General features: G+C 44.0%; 1 protein-coding gene across 1 annotated transcript; it reads right to left on the minus strand.

Moving 5' to 3' along the window:
- LOC110531636 (matrix metallopeptidase 14a (membrane-inserted)) lies at positions 1–20,865 on the minus strand. The gene is made up of 10 exons (XM_021614947.3): positions 20,064–20,865; positions 6,110–6,258; positions 5,619–5,741; positions 4,922–5,229; positions 4,052–4,213; positions 3,652–3,788; positions 3,242–3,380; positions 2,953–3,103; positions 2,270–2,385; positions 1–2,081 (listed from the first exon to the last, which is right to left on the minus strand). Exons 1-10 carry the CDS (start codon positions 20,157–20,159, stop codon positions 1,759–1,761), a joined length of 1,704 nt encoding a protein of 567 aa, XP_021470622.2. The 5' UTR covers positions 20,160–20,865; the 3' UTR covers positions 1–1,758.
- Positions 20,866–22,099: the final 1,234 nt, after the last annotated feature.

The raw sequence follows: 22,099 nt of genomic DNA on the forward strand, positions 1-22,099 counted from the left end.
TTTTAGAAAATATTGTTTTATTTCAATTTAATGCATGAAATACAAAAAGTTGAAAAATTGGCCAAAACAAAATGTATTCCCTTTTTATTGATATCATTATCATTATAAATATCATTATCATTATAAATATCATTACCATTATCATTGTTGTTATTGTTATTTGATTTGTGTAATACAAAAAAAAACAAACATGAAGCACCATCAGAATGACTTATAAATAGTTTTGTTTGATTGTCTTTACATGCCAACCAATCAATGGGAAAATAAGTGTTTTGAAAAAAAAATGGAAACATTTTCCAAAATCTTAAAATACCCCCTCTGTACTGTCCAAGTCCACCACTTCAATGGAAAAATGGGATCCATTTAGATTCAACCCTTGTCACGTTATAGCCTCTGTCCAGCAGGACTCAAAATGACAATGTATAAAAACAACAAACACAATTTACCAAAGGACTACGCCCGGAGAACAACAATAATAATAACTATAGTCATAATAATAACAACAACATTTCTTACAATGATGGTACCAAAACAAAAAAAGACCCCGATAAGACATCAGCATTTGGAGTGGGTACTATGTGATCTAACTACACCACTTTCCTTTGTAGTAACATTGAAACTGGCTTTATTGAGTAAAAATGGCTACTTTAATTCCATCCAACTTTGACTGCTTACTGAGACCAGGCTCTGTACTGAGTGCTTGAGCAATTTGAGATATGGTTTAAACAGAGGTGTACAGAGAAACATGTACAGCAACTGGGAGGAAAAGCATTTTTTTTTGTGGACTACTACAGAGGTCAAATGTCATTGTCAATGTGTATAAACGGCAGCCATCTTGGACCCTCTCTTCCTGACATGGCCTTCATTTCTGAGCCTGTCTCATTTCAGCCCTGGGTAGGGAGAGCACCCTATTACATGCCCTTTGCAACAGCTACAAGACCTGATGTGGTTATCAGTGGAGGGGAGGACGGCTCATAATATTGTCTAGAACGGAGTGAATGGAATGGCATCATGCGCATATAAACCATGTGTTTGATACCATTCCGCCTATTCCGCTCCAGCCATTACCACAAGCCAGTCCTCCCCAATTAAGGTGCCAACAATATCCTGTGGTGGCTATGTGCCACTGTAGCTGGAGCACAGGGGGGAAACAAGGAGGAGAGAGATGATTGTTTGTGATCATGCCTGATTTGAGAGCGAAATCAAAAATGAAACAAGAAAGTATATTATATACTGCAGGGTGAAACATTTAATTCAGACAGCGGTTCAGCTGGAGTCGTCAAGCAGATGGGGGGGAGGATTTAGGAGAGGAGGAAAACAAAGGGGAGAAGGGATAGAATGGAGGGAGGGACATGATAGTAGATGTATTGCAGATGGGGTGTCAACTACACAGGATGTTGGTCACAATCATCATCATCTCTTTGTGTGTTGGGGCCTGGTCCAGATCTCAAACCCGCAGAGCTGTACATGTAAATAGGTAACATACAAATACACATCTTTCCTAATTCAGATTCTCTCTCTCTCTCATCCTCTGTCTGTGGTATATACAACCCAACTAATGGACCAAACCCCAACGTCCAACCAACCAACCCCTCATGACATTACCTCTTCTCGCTTACCACACAATCCAACTTCTTTCACCCCCCTTTCCTCCTCTGTTTCCTCACCCTGTCCCTCCCTCTCCCCTCTTTCTTTCAATTCGTTCAGACACTTTATCTCTCTCAGTCCCTCTGCGTCATTGGTTCATTCAGTGCGTCTCTAAACCTTAGTCAGTAGAGATCTCTGGCAGTAGAGGAGACGTCGTGGCGTCCCGTACTTCCTGAAGAACAGCAGGGCTCCCAGAGTGAGGACCACGCAGACCAATAGGAGGAGGGGGATCACCACGGCCGCCGCCGTGGCCCCGCCTTCTCCCTCCTCCACCTCGATGATGATGACTTCCTCCTTGCCGTCCCGCTTCTTTGGCTCCTCCCCTGCACAGCCCATCCATTCGCTGAGCACCGACTTGGGGTAGCCCGACTCCACCCTCATGTGTTGGTTGTTGAACTTCCAGTACTTGTTGGCTTTATAGAAGTAGGTGTAGGCTGGGGGGAAAAGGAAGTTCATACAAACACTGACTTTACTATGAGCTTCAGATATTCTACTATATTCTATATATGTTGAGGTGTTATGCTAATGTTGTCACTCGTTCATAGAAATGCTATTTGACACTGACACAAGATAGCGTTCAAACATGCAGGCATGCAACTCTCTGTCCCCCACACACACTTACATCCTTCTTCGCTCATGATGGCAGCCTTGATGTTGTCGGGGACACCCTGCCATGTGTTGATGGGTTTGGGGTAGTCTCTGTCCACAGTCTGGGACTGCTCATTGAAACGGTAATACCTGACAGACAGAGAGAGAGGGGAAGTCAGTAATAGAGAGGGAAGGGAGAAAGAATGAGGGAAAGAGAGAGGATAGGTATGGGTAGATAGATGTAAGAGAGTGGAGGATAGTGGATGAAGAAAGAGAGGGAGAGAGACAAATCAAGAGACAGACATAAAGACAGGCATAAAGACAGATTCACCCACCGACAGACAGACCGACAGACAGACTCACCCACCGACAGACAGACTCACCCACCGACAGACAGACATAAAGACAGACTCACCCACCGACAGACAGACATAAAGACACTCACCCACCGACAGACAGACATAAAGACACTCACCCACCGACAGACAGACATAAAGACACTCACCCACCGACAGACAGACATAAAGACACTCACCCACCGCCAGACAGACATAAAGACACTCACCCACCGACAGACAGACATAAAGACACTCACCCACCGACAGACAGACATAAAGACACTCACCCACCGACAGACAGACATAAAGACACTCACCCACCGACAGACAGACATAAAGACACTCACCCACCGACAGACAGACATAAAGACAGACTCACTTGGTCCCTCTGAAGTAGTATGTCTGTCCGGTGGGGGTGTAGAAGAGGGCAGCGTCCAGCTTGTCTTTGGGCAGCCCTGTGCCCAGCTCCTTCAGAGTCTTAGGGTAACCCTGCTCCATACTGGACTCTGTGAACACCCAGTACTTGTCACCTAGAGGGAGGGAATAAAAACCATGACTACATACATCTGAAGTCATCTACATACTGTAAAAACAACAACAATGAATAACTACTAGACAGAACTGTTATTAATGAAAAGTCCTCTTAAATAATTAAAAACTAGACCTACCCTTGAAGAACACAAATTTGCCATCGTTCCTCTCGTAGGCGGCGTTGATGTTTGGTGGCAGTCCCTTCCAGAAGTGACCGATGGGCATGGGGTAACCCTGGAGAACCTTGTTGTTCCGCACACGCCACAGCCATTTATCCTGCGGCAGAGAGACAGAGACACAGCGTTAGCACACTTCATAGCTGTACACACCCACCACAACCACTGATCCTGTTTGCGTTGTATAGTACATATACACACCTAGGTTCTGGTCATTTTGTGTCATTCAGTCCTCACTGTGTGTAACTAAGTCTATTTATGTCAACATCAATGCAATGTGTATCGGTGTGTGTTTCTGTGTCCTGTGGTCTATTGTATTCATGTCCGTGTGTATCCTCATGTCTAAGTTTGCCACTGTGTTTAAGATGTACCTTAAAGACAAACATCTCCCCCCTGAGGATGGCGATGGAGTCGAAGTGTCCCTCGCAGACGTCTGGTCCGAGTCCAGGCTGGTCTGGCTTGGAGGGTCTGGTGGGGCGGGGGGGAGGGGGTGGCGCTCCGGACGACCCTGTGGTGGAACACAGTCAGGACAACATAAGGAACGCCTATAAGCAGAGGTAGAACTGAGGGGACTGAGTGAATTCCCAAAGTGAACAGAATGCCTTCTGAACTGAATGTGATTTGAAACGTCCTTCAGGCCGTGTAATGTTGAACTAGATTAGAACTTTCTAGCATTCCTGAACCATTACAAAGAAGAGACAGTTTGTGTTGAATGTTGCCGTAACAATCCAGGAACACAGCTACAGCATTCCAACGGAACTGGGTGTTCACCATAGATTGCCTGGATGCCATGGCGATCGTCATCAGGCAGCTGGAAGTTCTCTGTGTCCATCCACTGGTAGAATGGAGCCATGATGGCAGACGGGTCGTTGGAGTGTTCTAGACCCAGGGCGTGACCCAACTCATGGACCGCAACCAGGAACACATCATTACCTGGAGAGAGAGGGACAGAGAGAGAGGGAAAGATACTTTTATTATTACTATTACTACTATGTATTTAACTCAATAAAGTTGTAACATCGATGCTTTGGCAATATTTAGACAATGTTTGTCATGCCAATAAAGCTATTTGAATTTGAGAGACACACATATTTCCCTCAGATTACACAGGCCCACAAAGAATTCGAAAACAAATTCACTTTTGATAAACTCCCATATCTATTGGGTGAAATACCAGTGTGACATCACAGCAGCAATGTTTGTGATCTGTTGAAGAACAGTGAACCAGTGAAGAACAAACACCATTGTAAATACAACCCATATTTATGTTGATTTATTTTCCAGTATACAGACATAATATGACAATTGAAATGTCTTAATTCTTTTGGAACTTTTGTGTGTAATGTTTACTGTTCATTTTTGTTATTTCTTTACTGTTTGTTTCACGTTTGTTTATTATCTATTTCACAACATATGTTTCCCATGCCAATAAAGCCCCTTGAATTGAGAGAGGAGGAACGAGCAGATGGGAAGAGACTGTTTGAATAGAAACTAAAAGTAGCACGTTCACCTAACAAAGTGCAGACGCCCTACCAGTACAGTATAATTGAGAATGATTGTATTACGGCAACCCAGTGAAAACCCTCTTTCTGGCCATCTCCCTTCCTTCTTCCCCTCCTCCTCCATTCCTCTGTCTCTTACCTCCTTGGTCGACGTAGCCAGTCGTCCAGGGTTCGGCGTTGTCGAAGTGCGTGTCGCCCCCTATCCCGTTCCCGGGGAAGTACGCGTGAGCCAGGAAGCCGCCCTCGCCGTCGAACGGCGTGCTGTCGCCGTGGAAACCCTCGGAGAAGGAGAGCATGATGTCAGCGTACTTGTCGACCTTGTCCCGGATGTGGCTGTAAGGGATCTCTCGGAAGCGGAGCGGGATGGCGGCCTCCCACACCTTAAAAGCCCGGCGGATGGCCTCGTATGTAGCGTACTCCCCAATCTTAGGGGTGTAGTTCTGTATGCTAGGAGAGGGACAGGGAGGAAATAGCAGATGTTAGTACATTTTAAAGATAAAAGAGATGTACTGGCTCTTCCTCTGCATTCTTTTGTGGAACTTTTTGCAATTCTTCCTTGATACTCAATATGAATCTGTTTTGATTTGAATCAGTATTCCTTTAGAATCAGATCCTGGTTCATTTGCATTTAGTCTGATTCAAATTAAACAAACATTTTCACAAGACTTACACAGACATTACAACCGTTGCCTAAGTGCCAGTCTGTTTGTGCCATCCTTCCAACTCCCTGTCACTCATTGTCGTGCCAAATGTTTGGCTTGCACAATGGAGGAGGCCCGCGCACATACAGATCTGGGACTTTGTGTTGTCGTACTAAAGCAGTGTTGTAGTCTCACCTGAATGTGACCTCTTGTTTGTCCCACTTCAGCCCCTGTACGGCGTATCTCTTCCTCCTCAGGTTGCTCTTCAGCTCAGAGCCAAACTTGTCCGGGACACCACAACGCGGCCGCTTCATCGCTCTGGCAACAGCAAGACACACCTGTCAATCACACTCACTGTGCCATGAACTATTTCATTTCTGAGTTGTCCTGAGACTCTTTGATTCTTTTGTGCCCTAAAAACATCAAATGCTATGGGGCTTTATGAGTGAGGTTGCTCCCATAGGGCGGCGCACAATTGGCCCAGCGTCGTCCAGGTTTGCCCGGGGTAGGCCGTCATCGTAAATAAGAATTTGTTCTTAACTGACTTGAATAAAGGTAAAAATAAATAAAAATATTTTTAAAAATGCAATTGTATTAGCAGTGCAATTCACACAGTGGTTATGTATCTCAGGTCAGCAGGAGTCATTGCTCTGCTTAGCTCTCCATTTAGTGTCATTGGTACTCACTGTAGGGTGTTGATGTCGATGGAGCCGGTGACGGCGAGGCCGTAGAACCTCTGCATGGCTGTGATGGCTGTGGTGATGGACTTGGGAGAACGGATAGCCTGGGCTCGGACATCACCCGGGGGCAGGTAGCCATACTGTTGCAGCCACACCTGGGGGGTAGAGAGAGGGGCACAAGGAGGGTTAGACACTGGTGAATACAATGTATTTGCAGACAAAGATTGAAAACGACACTCGTATGTGGTTACATGGCATGTCTTTGACAGTATTACCTAAACACACACACACATACTCTCCCTCTCTCGCCCTCACCCTCCCCCTCTCCCCCTCTCCCTACCCCTCTCCCTCTCCCTCCCCTCTCTGCGAAGTTTCCCACCACATCCATCAGCCAGAAACAACACAGAAACCAACCCATTCATGGTGATAGTCAATGATTAGCCATACAGTCATACTGAACGAGGCAGGATGTTGTTGTAAAGATGTCTATGTTTGGATTATTGTGTGCCGAAATGTGTGTGTGTGTGGGTGTGCCTGTTGGCCTACTCACAGTGCTAGTCTGAATGTGTGTGTGTGCCAGAGAGATTGACAGGGAAAGAGAGAGGGAGAGAAAGACTGTATACGTATGTGTGTGGGTGGTTGGGAGCTCAGTATCCAGTGTTTGCATAAAGCAATGCCAAGCTGACCAGGAACACACACTGCCTTCCTTACAACAGCAAACAGAAAGAGACTGGTCAGACTGAACACACACACACACACACACACACACACACACACACACAACCAACCAGCCAGCCAACCTCTTCTTTTTGCAAGAGTTACTAATATTCTATTTATACCATAAAAACAATCCCATCCTCACAGTCTCCCCTGCTTGATATGCTGGACAGAATGAAAGGGAACTGAGACTTTGTTGTGGGGATGTAAGGAGAGATGAGAGAGGAGAATAGAGCCAAATAAAACACAGGAGAACCATAATAAACAGGGATGTCATTTCAGACGTGGGATGACTAGAACTTCTTCAATCCTCTCAGTCAGAACCTGGGGGGTTCACTGCCAGACCTGACATGCAGAGGAAGAAAGGAGTAGCATCTAAGAAATAATATCTATGCTTCATCTGAGTGGTAGGAGAACTGCCTTTCACCAGGTGAGATCATATTTAACCAGAATGAAAAACAGACTATGGTGTTTCAGAAACAATTCACCGGAATAATGTGTAAGTTCTAAAGTGTCACCTCTGTCTCGCTCTCAAACACAAGAGTGGTCATGCAGAGCTGCCTTTGATCAGTGCTCAGCGCAACAGTCTCTCTATGAGAGAAAGAGAAGAGAGAGAGGAGACAGAGAGGAGAGAGAGACAGAGAGAGAGAGGGGAGACAGAGAGGAGAGAGAGACAGAGAGAGAGAGAGAGGGGAGACAGAGAGGAGAGAGAGAGAGAGAGAGAGAGAGGGGGGAGACAGAGAGGAGAAAGAGACAGAGAGAGAGAGGAGACAGAGAGGAGAGAGAGGAGAGAAAGACAGAGAGAGTGAGAGAGAAAGAGATGTATTATATTTCAATTGCTTTGGCAATGTTAACATATGTTTCCCATGACAACAAAGCACTAAATTGAATGGACTTGAGAGGAGACAGAGAGAGAGAGAAAGAGAGAGAGAGAGGAGACAGAGAGAGAGAGATAGCGAGAGAGAGAGGAGACAGAGAGAGAGGGGAGACAAAGAGAGAGAGGAGGCACAGAGAGAGGAGACAGAGAGAGAGCGAGAGAAAAAAGAGAGGAGACAGAGCGAGAGACTGATCCTCAAACATAAACCTGATGGAGATGAGTCCTATGTGATGTTATAAAACATAGACAAGGATGTGTGTGTGTGTGGGTGGGTGAATCGGAGACGAGATGAGTAAATACGAGGCAAGTGGGTGGGGTGAGAGACAATATGAGTACAGAGGAATCATGAGGAAACCATGTGGAAACCAGGTGGAAACCATGTGGAAACCAGGTGGAAACCATGTGGAAACCATGTGGAAACCATGAGGAAATCATGTGGAAACCAGGTGGAAACCATGAGGAAACCATGAGGAAACCATGTGGAAACCAAGTGGAAACCATGTGGAAACCATGTGGAAATCATGTGGAAACCATGTGGAAACCAGGTGGAAACCATGAGGAAACCAGGTGGAAACCATGTGGAAACCAGGTGGAAACCAGGTGGAAACCATGTGGAAACCAGGTGGAAACCATGAGGAAACCATGTGGAAACCAGGTGGAAACCATGAGGAAACCATGTGGAAACCATGTGGAAACCAGGTGGAAACCATGTGGAAACCAGGTGGAAACCATGTAGAAACCATGTGGAAATCATGTGGAAACCAGGTGGAAACCATGAGGAAACCAGGTGGAAACCATGTGGAAACCAGGTGGAAACCATGAGGAAACCATGTGGAAACCATGAGGAAACCATGTGGAAACCAGGTGGAAACCATGTGGGAACCATGAGGAAACCACGTGGAAACCATGCGGAAACCATGAGGAAACCATGTGGAAACCATGTGGAAACCAGGTGGAAACCATGTGCAAACCATGTGGAAACCATGTGGAAACCATGTGGAAACCAGGTGGAAACCATGCGGAAACCATGTGGAAACCATGTGGAAACCAGGTGGAAACCATGTGGAAACCATGTAGAAACCATGTGGAAACCATGTGGAAACCATGTGGAAACCAGGTGGAAACCATGCGGAAACCAGGTGGAAACCATGTGGAAACCATGTGGAAACCAGGTGGAAACCATGTGGAAACCAGGTGGAAACCATGTGGAAACCATGTGGAAACCAGGTGGAAACCATGTGGAAACCAGGTGGAAACCATGCGGAAACCATGTAGAAACCATGTGGAAACCATGTGTTTGATGTATTTGATACCATTCCACCAATTCCGCTACCACCATTACCACAAGCACGTCCTCCCCAATTATGGTGCCACCAACCTCCTGTGGTGTGTGTGTGCGTGTCTGTGTGTGCGTGTCTGTGTGTGTGTGTGTCTGTGTGTGGGTGTGTGTGTGTGTGTGCGTGTCTGTGTGTGTGTGTCTGTGTGTGCGTGTCTGTGTGTGTCTGTGTGTATGTGTATGCTGCACAGACAGTGAGTGTCACAGTCTTTACCACACTTTCTTTCGGTGCAATTACAGAAAATTCTTCTGTCAACCCAGAAAACCCCCAACCCTGCCTGACTGTCTACGTCATTTTATAGTTAGTTTGGTGAATATAGTCATTCTTCCTCTTTCTGACAATGTCTCTATCTCATGTCGTTTTAGTGGAGAGGTCTTTTTTAATATCAATAGCAATTGAAATGAGGGAGTAAAAGAGAGGAGTGTAAGTGAGAAACGGTGAGGAAATGTCTGGCTTGTACCTGGCCAGAGATATGACCACACACAACCACAGCAGAAGGCAGACAGAGAGACAAAGAACCAGGTTCAGTTGTGGGCTGCACAGTAAGGGAAACTCTCCCACTCTAATCATGTCAATGCCTGCCCCTTCTTTCAGCAATTTGCGATATGGTGTGTACGCACATTATCATAACCCTTCTGGTTTTCCTCCATCTTTCTTAACCTGCCTCACATTTCTTCACCACCCAAACCCCAACCTCTCTCCACGTCTGTATTTCTTTCCGCCCTCTCCCACAAACTCCTTCCCCCCTCTTTGCACTCTCTCCCTCTCTCTCTCTCTCTCTCTCTCTCTCCATCTCTCACTCCTTGTCTCTATCTGACTGCTCCTAGTGTGTGCTGTGGCTCCACTGTGGTGACGCGCCTGGCTCTGTGAAAACACACTCAGCTCCATCAGGATGAAAGGTTTCCCTCACACTGAGAAGACTACTCTCTCTCCTTCTCTCCCTCTCTCTCAGTCTATATCTCTCTCTCTCCTTCACTCCCTCTCTCTCAGTCTATATCTCTCTCTCTCCCCCCACGCACCTCTTCTGTGGAACTCCCAGCAAGCGCTCACAGTCAACGGATCTATTTATTAGGAATTCAACGTCGCTTATTGTTGGCCTTGGGGGTAAATACAAACCCAGGTGTGTGTGGTCATAGTCTAGGGTCCATGTGAATGCGTTTTTTGTAAACAGACGCAAGCCCATATAAGTTAGGCATTTTTGCAGTGATGAATGTATTCTAAGGAAATGCATTTCAACAGAGACAGGCTGTGTGACGTGTGTATATCAGATAAATAGAACCAGGAGTAGAATGATGACAGAAAGTGCATTTGAAAAGTATTCAGACCCCTTGACTTTTCCCACATTTTGTTACATTACAGCCTTATTCTAAAATTGATTAACTCGTTTTTTCCCTCATCAATCTACACACAATACCCCATAACGACAAAGCAAAAGCAGGTTTTTAGACATTTTTGCAAATGTATAATCAAATAAAAAACAGACATATGACATTTACATAAGTATTCAGACCTTTTACGCAGTACTTTGTTGAAGCACTTTTACGTTAGCAGCCTTGAGTCTTTTTGGGTGTGACCCTACAAGCTTGGCACAACTGTATTTGGGGAGTTTTTCCCATTCTTCTCTGCAGATCCTCTCAAGCTCTGTCAGGTTGGATGGGAAGAGTTGCTGCACAGCTATTTTCAGGTCTCTCCAGAGATATTCGATCGGGTTCAGGTCCGGGCTCTGGCTGGGCCACTCAAGGACACTCAGAGACTTGTCCCGAAGCCACTCCTGTGTTGTTTTGGCTGTGTGCTTAGGGTCATTGTCCTGTTGGACGGTAAACTTTCGCCCCCAGTCTGAGGTCCTGAGCACTCTGGAGCAGGTTTTCATTAATGATCTCTCTGCACTTTGCTCCGTTCATCTTTCCCATCTTTCCCGTCTCCCAGTCCCTGCCACTGAAAAACATCCCCACAGCATGATGCTGTCACCACCATTCTTCACCATAGGGATGGTGCCAGGTTTCCTCCAGACGTGACACTTGGCATTCAGGCCAAAGAGTTCAATCTTGGTTTCATCAGACGTTTCACCAGATGTGCTTTTAACTGAGGAGTGTCTTCTGTCTGGCCACTATAACATAAGGCTTGATTGGTGGAGTGCTGCAGAGATGGTTGTCCATCTGGAGGGTTCTCCCATCTCCACAGAGGAACTCTAGAGCTCTGTCAGAGTGACCATCGGGCTCTTGGTCACCTCCCTGACCAAGGCCCTTCTTCCCTGACTGCTCAGTTTGGCCGGTCGGCCAAATCTAGAAAGAGTCTTGGAGGTTCAAAACGTCTTCCATTTAAGAATGATGGAGGCCACTGTGTTCTTGGGGACCTTCAATAATGCCACATTTGTTTGGTAACCTTCCCCAGATCTGTGCCTCAACACAATCCTGTCTCGGAGGTCTACGGACAATTCCTTCAACCTCATGGCTTGGTTTTTGTCTCTGACATGCACTGTCAACTGTGGGACCTTTTATAGACAAGTGTGTGCCTTTCAAAATCATGTCCAATCAATTGAATTTACAACAGGTGGACTCCAATCAAGTTGTAGAAACATCTGAAGGATGATCAATGGAAGCAGGATGCACCTGAGCTGTAACGCAACAAAATGTGGAAAAAGTGAAGGGTTCTGAATACTTTGCGAAGGCACTGTACATGGCAGATAGACTTGGTCCAATATTAGTAACAAAGCCGGCCATGAACTTAAACCAGCAGGAAGTTCCAGGAACAGCAGATAATGATTCATAATGTCCTATAACATCGCATGAAATGACGGTGAGATCAGGTGCAACTATTGGTCAGACAGTCATGAGACTGCTAAGACACCCTGAGGATAAAGTGGCCTGATAACATACTAGTACCTAGGCATCACTGTTTGATAATAGTCATAGAAATAATAACAGATCGATAATGCTGTGACTGCAACAACCCATTCAATTGAACGTTTGTGTTGAAGGAGAGATGATTCAGTCGGGTTTACACACAGTTGGGTTTAGAAACATGCATGGTATTCACTTAGTTGTGTACTAATGCAGAGGTTCTCAAACTTTTCTTGCCCTGGGATCTCCGCTCAGGCAAACTGGCGCCCCCAGAGACCCCCATCAAATGTTTGCAAAAAAAGGAATATCTTGTCTTATCATCAGGAGAATGATGATGGCAAGTAAAAGTCATATTTTAGTCATATTTTTTCACCTCCCCAGTTCTTTGGAAGAGGATAAACTACATATATTAGTATCAACTGTAATATATAGAAGTATAGCCTATAAGATAGAAAGGTAAAGAAAGGTATTGTATCTTGATGAAGGAGAAAACATTTTGCTCTTGTAAAGCTAATTTTCTGCAATTTTACACATTTTTCAATCGAGCTGAGAGAATATTTTGCAGATTTAAAGCCAATTCCCTGCAATTCCATGCATTTTGCCATGGTTAATGCTGTGTTCCTCTGCTCAAACATTATAACTAAATCAATGGGCATCTGGCCTGAATGACTGGGAAAATACTTGTTATTTAAAAATGTATATAGTTCAATATCGATTCTGCAAGCTTCCTATCTGGATTTGGTCATTTTAAATGTACACCGAAACTGTTTTTCCATCCCAAACATTATCAGATGGCCCCTCTAAGAATTTTCTATCCAGAAAAAAAAACTGTAATTCGCTCCAATGACTGTAATTTCCTCTATATTAAAACAATAGTTTGAGATTTTGTCAATTATGCCATTTATCGACTTCCCCAGAGTTGGATGAACAGGAACAGGCAGCGTTCTAACTGTTCATCTAGACTAGTGAGGTAGTTAGCATTGGCTCATGATACTACCTCTAACTTCCTTCATACTGGACATGTAACGATCGTCGTCGGAATGAGACCAGAGCGCAGCGTGGAAATGGTTCATATTTAATGTTCACAAAAAACACTCAAACAAAATGACAAACGGAGAAAACGAAAATGCACAGTTCTGTCAGGGAAACAACCTAAACAGAAAACGACACCCCACAAAACCCAAACGGAAAATGACAACTTATATATGATCCCCAATCAGAGACAACGATAGACAGCTGCCTCTGATTGGGAACCACACTCGGCAAAAACAACAAAGAAATAGAAAACTTAGATTTTCCCATCCGAGTCACACCCTGAACTAACCAAACATAGAGAATAAATAAGGGTCTCTAAGGTCAGGGCGTGACAGGACACAGAGACATAAACATTGTATCCACAACAGTATTCTGTTGTAGCCAGCGATTTTCATCTAAATACATATTTCTCACATAAAAAACTGATCACAGACCCCCTGCAGTATCCCAGTTTGAAAACCCCTGTATTCATTTGTTTATTTTAGCTCCATACCAACCTCTACCATAATACATCTAGCAACTCTGCCAAGTGTGAAGGTATTGGATATAGTGCAGATATTTGGGTTTCAAGCAATCTGATAAAACAGAAGCAGTCTTCAGCCCTCTCAGTCCACACGTCTTCTACAGTGGATCTGGTTTTCGTCAGGCTGAGAAAGTAGTGGTATAGTTTTCCTGTCCCTCATCTTTAATCCCTCAGGCTGAGAGTGGAAGAGTGACTGAAAAGGAAAGGCAGAAATGTCCAAGGAAATGTTGAAAGGGATTGGAATGACAAAGAAGAGGGGAGAAAAGACACGGACAGGGGACAGAAGCATTAAAGCTGAATCTAAAATTGAGGGAGACAGAGTAGAGACTGAGTCAGTTGTTCCCCTCGGATGATGCCAACGGAAGAAAAAGAAAACAGAGACCAGAGTTTGGTCATAAGCGAGTTTGGAGTCTGAGACACACATTAGACTGCCTGACCTCCTAGCGTGGTGTCCCACATCTCTCACCCACTTACACCGACACAGGCGATACATGCTAACGCTAACTAAAGTACTGTTGCTGTGTATGTAGGCTTAACACAATGCAGAACACCTGCATGCTATGTTAAAGGACCTGATAATACATTTGGCTACTCTAACACCTTCAAGCATGCTGAGCAAGCACAGCCAACACTGGGTACTGGCGTGCTCCAGTCTGCACAATCACACCAAACCCAACAAAGATGTTCTATACCTATTATTGGACATATCATGAGTTCAATTTGTGAGCCTCAAATGTCCTAACTTGGGTTCATACATGTAATTAATCAACTGGGCCACGATGGCTAAATCCGAATAAGTCTACTGTTATACAGATAATGAGCAGTTCTAGCAGGGCGGAGGTGTTTTTAGGATTTCCACACATGGGGACATTTTTTTTAGTAAAACGCATTTCATGCTATTTGACATCATTTAGATGACAAGAAGACATTAGCTTAATATTTTTTAATACCACACAAATGACCGAAATGAGTGGGTAGTCTGACTGACAAACTGAGATCAATCTGGTCTTGAATTCAAACAAACAATAGCCCAGGCCAATGAATCGACTCACATATTGTACAATATTAGGAGGAAATATATATACAGTATATATATCATAGGCTACAGTAGGCTACTAAATAGAATTTTCAGTGGCACACTGACTCACCTAATGATGAAGATGAGGCCATAGGCTACTCACGGCGATGGCCAATGCGCTCGTCTTGGCAATAGCCTATCTCAAGATGAGATACTTTGAAAAACAGTGCTGCTGTTAGCTACAAATTGTGAGTTGTTGAGACATTGTCTTCTTCTATTGGTTCTACAGATAGATTAGTATTATTTTTTCCCGCACATATATTTTGAAATCTGCAAAAGGCAAGCCAACAGCCACAACCAACCACAGAAATATAATCCATAGATGGTAGTTCCCATTAAAGTCAGGACTGGCATCCATTGCTAGTGTACCCATGAGTTTAACAGTCAAATTACCAGGGTAAGAGGTTACAAAACCCTTCTATGGATTATATTTCTATGGCCACAATGCAACAAGCTGTATATTTGGTGTGCATACTGCCCAAACTGCTGCCTTCCCGACTGTAGGCAAACCGGTAATTGCCAAAATAAAGGAAACAGTTGAGTAAAGGGGGATACAGTATACAGTGGGGCAAAAAGTATTTAGTCAGCCACCAATTGTGCAAGTTCTCCCACTTAAAAAGATGAGAGAGGCCTGTAATATTCATCATAGGTACACTTCAACTATGACAGACAAAATGAGAAAAAAAAAATCCAGAAAATCACATTTTAGGATTTTTAATTAATTTATTTGCAAATTGCAAATTTACATTTACCTGGCATGGTTTAGGTCCACTTGTAGAATCTATGCCAAGGCGCATTGAAGCTGTTCTGGCAGCTTGTGGTGGCCCACCAACACCCTTTTAAGATGCTTTATGTTAGTGTGTCCTTTATTTTGGCAGATACCTGTATATGCTTGTGATAAAAACTGAATCCACAGTTATTTTAAACTATTCATCCTCTGTGGCTATATTATGTTCTCAGTTGTATTTTGAACACTGAGAGTGGGATCCAGTGTTTGGGTAAAAAAAATATAATAACAAAAAAGTGACGTAATATATTTATCTATTTTATTTGGCCTCTTGGGCCCCCTATGGGCTGGGGCCCAGACCCAGACTCAATTGACCAGCCACATTTATTTATTATGCAGTTTATTTTTTATTAATCTGTTACCCAATCAAAGCAGGCCCCCCTATTTAACCATTTACCCAGGCCCCTTAAATCAAATCCAATGTATTTATAAAGCCCTTTTTTTACATGTGCAGATGTGACGAAGTGCTTTCCTCCCCCATCTGACAATTAGCAGAGCGGCAGCAGGCAGCAGCAGCCTGTCTACACTCATTGAGAGCGGGCTCCTGAGTTCTCCTGTGGTTGGCGGTCGCAGAAAAAAAAAAATATATATATATACTACATATATTTCCTTTAGTATTATTATTATTATTATAAACATTTTAAAAATAGGATTATTATAGATTTTTGTTTGTTTGGTTCCTCATGGCCCCAGGGATTTAGCCCCGCTAAGCCCCTGCATTAATCTGGCCCTTGGTTCTAGGATGGAAACTGCAGCGATAGTACTTGAGTGGAATGGATAAACACACCATCACTCCATAGACATTCATTGAGTTGGTTTGTTTCCCATGTGGCAGATCAGATGAACTGAATATTGTCCTCCCTGAACATTTTTAAGTGACAGCGAGCACGTGTATGAGCAGCATGCACCAGCACTTCACCAAAGGTGTCCAACAGCGTGCTGCAACTGTACAAAAACAACAAAGATTCGTCAGGACCCAGCGGGAGAACCCAAGCCCAACCATAGAAATAGAATGACTAGAACAGACATTCCCATTCACGTCAATGTTCTGTGATGGGTGAACCAGCGATAGACATATTGAATGTACACACACTGTCTAATTTCTGAGCTCTGTGAATATATTTCCGTTCTAGTATTTATATTTCCAGGGGCCCAACCCATATGGGATTTGTCCCCTCATGACCTCCTCCCTCCCTGTGATCCTAAGACACGCTAGTCACCTTGCCTCCAGATGTCTGCTGTTATCGTGTTTGAAGAGAACTTCAAGGACTTTCAGATTCCGACAGATATGTTGTGAATCTCGTTTGCATTCCTTTTCACTTCCTTTGGCAAAAATAAAGTCCAACCAGCAATTGAATAAAAGTGAGACAGGATGTTTTTTTGTGAATAAACACAAATATAACTAAATAAAGGAAACCTCTATTGGGTTTATAGTATGTGCATAAAGACAAAATGATTCACAAAGTGAAGTTGGGCCTATATTTTGTTCCATTTGGCCTATATTTAGTTCCATTGGGCCTATATTTTGTTCCACTATGACTGTGAATATTTGCTCATTCAGTCTCCTCACTCATCACAGCTTCAAGTTAAATTGTAGGCTTTAGCCTCCATGGCCTATCAAGTTGGATCAGGCGGCAGTGAATCCAGACTAAAAATCCATGAAAGGAATGTCTGTAAATGTCACTCCTACTGAGTTGTCTTTGTTTTTATACCATTAATCGTTATCTTGTAGGCATAAAATCAGAGTGGAAATTACAGGGGCCCCAGGGGGGTCTCAGACCCCTGAATGAGACATGAGTCCCCATAAATGCAACAAAGGCAAACTAATTGAACCTTTCTTCTATTTGTTTAATATGCAATTTGTACTGCTCCAGTTATTCCAAATTAAACGAACACTCCCACCTCTGTGTCATTAAAAGAAAATTCCCTGTGTGGCTGCACTTGTCATCCTGGGACAGTCACGTGTCTCAGCCCCTGTTCAGGTGTACAAACTTTTCTCTCTACATAATGATCCCTTTGTCAGCAGGACACATCAATTCATTTAGGCTGCAAGAGTGCAGACCCAATGGCAATCGCTGAATGGCATTACACTTTCTGGTGTTTTATTCGTCAAACGACCCGAGCGCACAGAGCACGAACCTGAGCAGGTCGTCCTACTTTTTGAAGTGATTTGATTGGCTAAATAAGAGGACAACATCATGACTGGTTGGGTTCATGCTAAACGAAAAGGTAACACATATTTGTACCGTTAAATGACATGTTTTCACTATTATTAAAACACATGAAGTCCCATGAAAAAAAATGGAGACCCCCCTAGAATGTCACAGTCAGTATAAGTCGCACTCTTCATAACATTCACATCCCGCCTGTGCTTTCAACCTGATCTATTATCTATTCCTATTCGTCACTCTCTGTGGTTTTATGAAAGTCATCCATTAATTTCCTGTTCTTCATCTCTCCCACACAGCAGACATCATTGAGTTAATCATAGGTTACCGTTCCATACAGGTGATGGAATAGTGAAACTGGTAATTAGTGATAATCCCATCTTTCATCTTGCCTGCTATGGGAGCATATGAGCGGAGTAGGTAGAAGTTTCCCCTAACTGCTGATCCAGGTTCAGATCTTTCAATATATTCCTTATGGCATTCTTTGGGATTTGGGGAATCTGATCGTGTGGTAAGGGGCATCTTCTGCCTACTCCCATAGGAGCATGGGCAAATTTGATGGGCCTCCAGGAGACATTATGGGTAGGATTTGGGATGGGTTAACTGATCCTAGATCTGTCATGGACCCGGCACCAACATTTGCAGTCTTATTGTGACACTGTGTACGCTTTATTACTGTCTCAGTGCTGTGTGTGCAGTTGTTACACTATTATTACAATGCTATAGATCATAGATGTGGTACATTGTCTCTCAGGCATTTCTGACTGACAGTGCAATGATTGACCATGTCTGACTGACTCAGTGGTACCTGATTCCCTAAAAGTAGTGCTCTTTAGAATAGGGTGCCATTTTGGACATCCATCATGTCTGGCTGACTAAGACTGCAGCTGTTTGTGGTTACTGAGTCAGAACCTGAGTTCCTCCAAGCATCCTGTCTATCTTAATAAGAACGAGCTCTATATGTAGACCAGGCCTGCATTGAGAAAGACTGAAGCAATGCATGAGCACCATTGGATACCGTTGACTTGGACATTGGCTATTGCAGTCATGGCTAACAATGGTTATTCTTGATGGGTTGGGTTATATGCTAAAGTACTCTGGGATGGATAGAGAGTTCTGGAATGCCCGAGGAGGACAGATCTAGAATTACCCCAGGCTAGAGACGTCATGACAGGGACCTAATCATTTTGAAGGTACACTATGACACAATATAGAGGGACAAAATGTAGTGTTTATGTTAGTAGTGTCACATCAGTTACAAAGGGTATGGGGCCTGTTGCTCCAGACAGTACCTTCAAAAATAGAGAACAGCTTCCTCTCCAGTCTCCTGTCTCTACCACCACTCAGTACAGATGAAATCCATTACCCTAACACCCCCCCCCCCCCCCCCCCCCCACACACACACACACACACAAGCCCCAGTTCCTTAGTATAAAGCAGTTGACTTAAGTTTACACAACTCCGTACTCCCTCACCCCTCCTCTTTTAAACCACAAAATGTGTCATGGCGTTTCCATCTCTTTTTCTACTGAACCGGACACATGTCCTCTCACCCTTTGATGCTACTGCTAAGATATACTTTATTAGTCACCTAATTATTATCACCTAATATTGATGCCAGCAACCCCCTGTTTACCAGCTCAATCCGCGCTACATCCCCCCTTCAGCACTGGGATTCAAACAACCCCCTGGTTACCAGCTCAATCCGCACTACATCCCCCCTTCAGCACTGGGATTCAAACAACCCCCTGGTTACCAGCTCAATCCGCGCTACATCCCCCCTTCAGCACTGGGATTCAAACAACCCCCTGGTTACCAGCTCAATCCGCACTACATCCCCCCTTCAGCACTGGGATTCAAACAACCCCCTGGTTACCAGCTCAATCCGCGCTACATCCCCCCTTCAGCACTGGGATTCAAAAAACCCCATGGTTACCAGCTCAATCCGCGCTACATCCCCCCTTCAGCACTGGGATTCAAACAACCCCATGGTTACCAGCTCAATCCGCGCTACATCCCCCCTTCAGCACTGGGATTCAAACAACCCCCTGGTTACCAGCTCAATCCGCGCTACATCCCCCCTTCAGCACTGGGATTCAAACAACCCCCTGGTTACCAGCTCAATCCGCGCTACATCCCCCCTTCAGTACTGGGATTCAAACAACCCCCTGGTTACCAGCTCAATCCGCGCTACATCCCCCCTTCAGCACTGGGATTCAAACAACCCCCTGGTTACCAGCTCAATCCGCGCTACATCCCCCCTTCAGTACTGGGATTCAAACAACCCTCTGGATGCTGGCCGGCTTCTCTAACACCGAGGCTACCGCTGCCACCTTTTCATTTTTTATTTCTTACTATACTCAATTGAGAAGAGGTCAACCATCATGAAAAACAAAGAAGAACATAGAGTCAATTATACGGACTAGTACAGAAACAAGAGACGACACTAGGCCTATAACACACACTGTAGTTGATATACTCCCACCCCTTCTCCCATAAACCTTAACCAAAGTATCTTTATAAGTATCTTATTATACTAGTTAAATAGTTTGTTTTAATTGTGTTTCTAAGTGTCTGCATATCGACAAAATTACTTACCTCTGCTTTTACTTCGTTTTCCGTTGAAACAACTCCAAAGAACAGTCCGCACGCCAGCGTCAGGAGCTGGATCACATTTTCGAGCCGGGGCAACATTCCTCTGTATGTGCGAGTTACCCCAAAAATACTCAATAAAGAGCTTCACAACCGGACAGCTTCTATTGGCTTTCCACGTTTTTATCAATTATAATCCCTAGCGATTACCTTTAAAACAATATTGTACTCTAATCTGTTCTCATGGATACTTTCTTGCCACACTTCAAATTCTGCACAACAAATATTTTGTGGTACCAACAATCATAACTAAATGTAAAAAAACAAAAGCATCCTACAAGTCTATCCAAAAACTTAAATCCAGATGTTGGGTGGGGGGAAATCGTTGCGATCTCAGTGCTTCACAGTTCCTCTCTCCTTTGTCTCCACAAGTTACTTTCTTTCTCGCTGTGTGACTATTAAGACGTCGCTCTCTGACGCGTGGACGAGGTTGGTCAACGCGCTCAGCGGAGAGAAAGAGAGATATATAGAGAGAGAGCGAGAGAGAGATATAGAGAGAGGGAGAGAGAGAGAGAGAGAGAGAGCGAGAGAGAGCGAGAGAGAGGGAGAAAGAGAGAGAGAGGGCGAGAGAGAGCGATATATATATATATATATATATATAGAGAGAGAGATAGAGAAAGAGAGAGAGAGAGAGACAGCGAGAGAGAGAGACAGCGAGAGAGAGAGAGAGCGAGAGAGAGAGAGAGAGAGAGAGCGAGAGAGAGATAGAGAGAGAGAGAGAGAGACAGAGAGAGAGAGAGGGAGAGAAGAACTACAGCAGCGTCGACAGCCGTGTCTTTAGCTCATTGATGTCGGCGTCACATCTGGAAGGAGGAACTTAAGCTCTCAATTAAATTTCAATTCAATTTAATAGGGGCTTTATTGGCATGGGAAACATATGTTTACGTTGCCAAAGCAAGTGAAATAGATAATAAACCAAAGTTAAATAAACAATACAAAATTAACAGTAAACATCACCCTTGCAAAAGTTCCAAAATAATAAAGACTTTTCAAATGTCCTATTATGTATATATACAGTGTTATAATGATAGTTAAATTATAAAATGGAAAATAAATAAACAGAAATATAGGTTGTATTTACAGTGGTGTTTTATTCTTCACTGGTTGCCCTTTTCTTGTGGCAACAGGTCACACATCTTGCTGCTGTGATGGCACACTGTGGTATTTCACCCAATAGATATGGGAGTTAATCAAAATTGGACTTGTGGGTCTGTGGAAATCTGTCTCTGATATGGTCATTTGGCAGGAGGTCAGGAAGTGCAGCTCAGTTTTCACCTCATTTTGTGGTCAGTGTGCACATAGCCTGTCTTCTCTTGAGAGCCAGGTCTGCCTTCGGCAGCCTTTCTCAATAGCAAGGCTATGCTCACTGAGTCTGTACATAGTCAAAGATTTGCTTAATTTTGGGTCAGTCACAGTGGTCAGGTATTCTGCCAGTGTACTCTCTATTTAGGGCCAAATAGCATTCCAGTTTGTTCTGTTTTTTGGTAAGTTCTTTCCAATGTGTAATTATCTTTTTGTTTTTTCACGATTTGGTTGGGTCTAATTGTGTTGCTGTCCTGGGGCTCTGTGGGGTCTGTTTGTGTTAATGAACAGAGCCCCATGACCAGCTATCTTAGGGGGCTCTTCTCCAGGTGTATTTCTCTGTAGGAGGTGGCTTTGTTATGGAAGGTTTGGGAATTGCTTCCTTTTAGGTGGTTGAAGAATTTAATAATAATTAGCGGGTTTCGGCCTAATTCTGCTCTGCATGCATTATTTGCTGTTTTACGTTGTACACAGAGGATGTTTTTGCAGAATTCTGCATGCAGTCTCAATTTGGTGTTTGTCCCATTTTGTGAATTCTTGGTTGGTGAGCGGACCCCAGACCTCACAACCGTAAAGGGCAATGAGTTCCTTAAATAACTGATTCAAGTATTTTTTGCCAGATCCTAATTGTTATGTCAAATTTTATGTTCCTTTTGATGGCCTAGAAGGCCCTTCTCTCT

This window comes from Oncorhynchus mykiss, chromosome 9 (assembly GCF_057628025.1).
Source record: "Oncorhynchus mykiss isolate SJ-2025 chromosome 9, ASM5762802v1, whole genome shotgun sequence".
In the NCBI taxonomy this organism is placed as follows: domain Eukaryota; kingdom Metazoa; phylum Chordata; class Actinopteri; order Salmoniformes; family Salmonidae; genus Oncorhynchus; species Oncorhynchus mykiss.

Coding starts and splice junctions, on each gene's coding strand:
- LOC110531636 (XM_021614947.3), bottom strand. CDS start 20,159: ATGTTGCCCCGGCTCGAAAATGTGATCCAGCTCCTGACGCTGGCGTGC. Junction 3,789..4,051: donor TGGCATCCAGGCAATCTATG/GTGAACACCCAG, acceptor GTTCCACCACAG/GGTCGTCCGGAGCGCCACCC. Junction 2,386..2,952: donor TACTACTTCAGAGGGACCAA/GTGAGTCTGTCT, acceptor TCTGTCTGTCAG/GTATTACCGTTTCAATGAGC.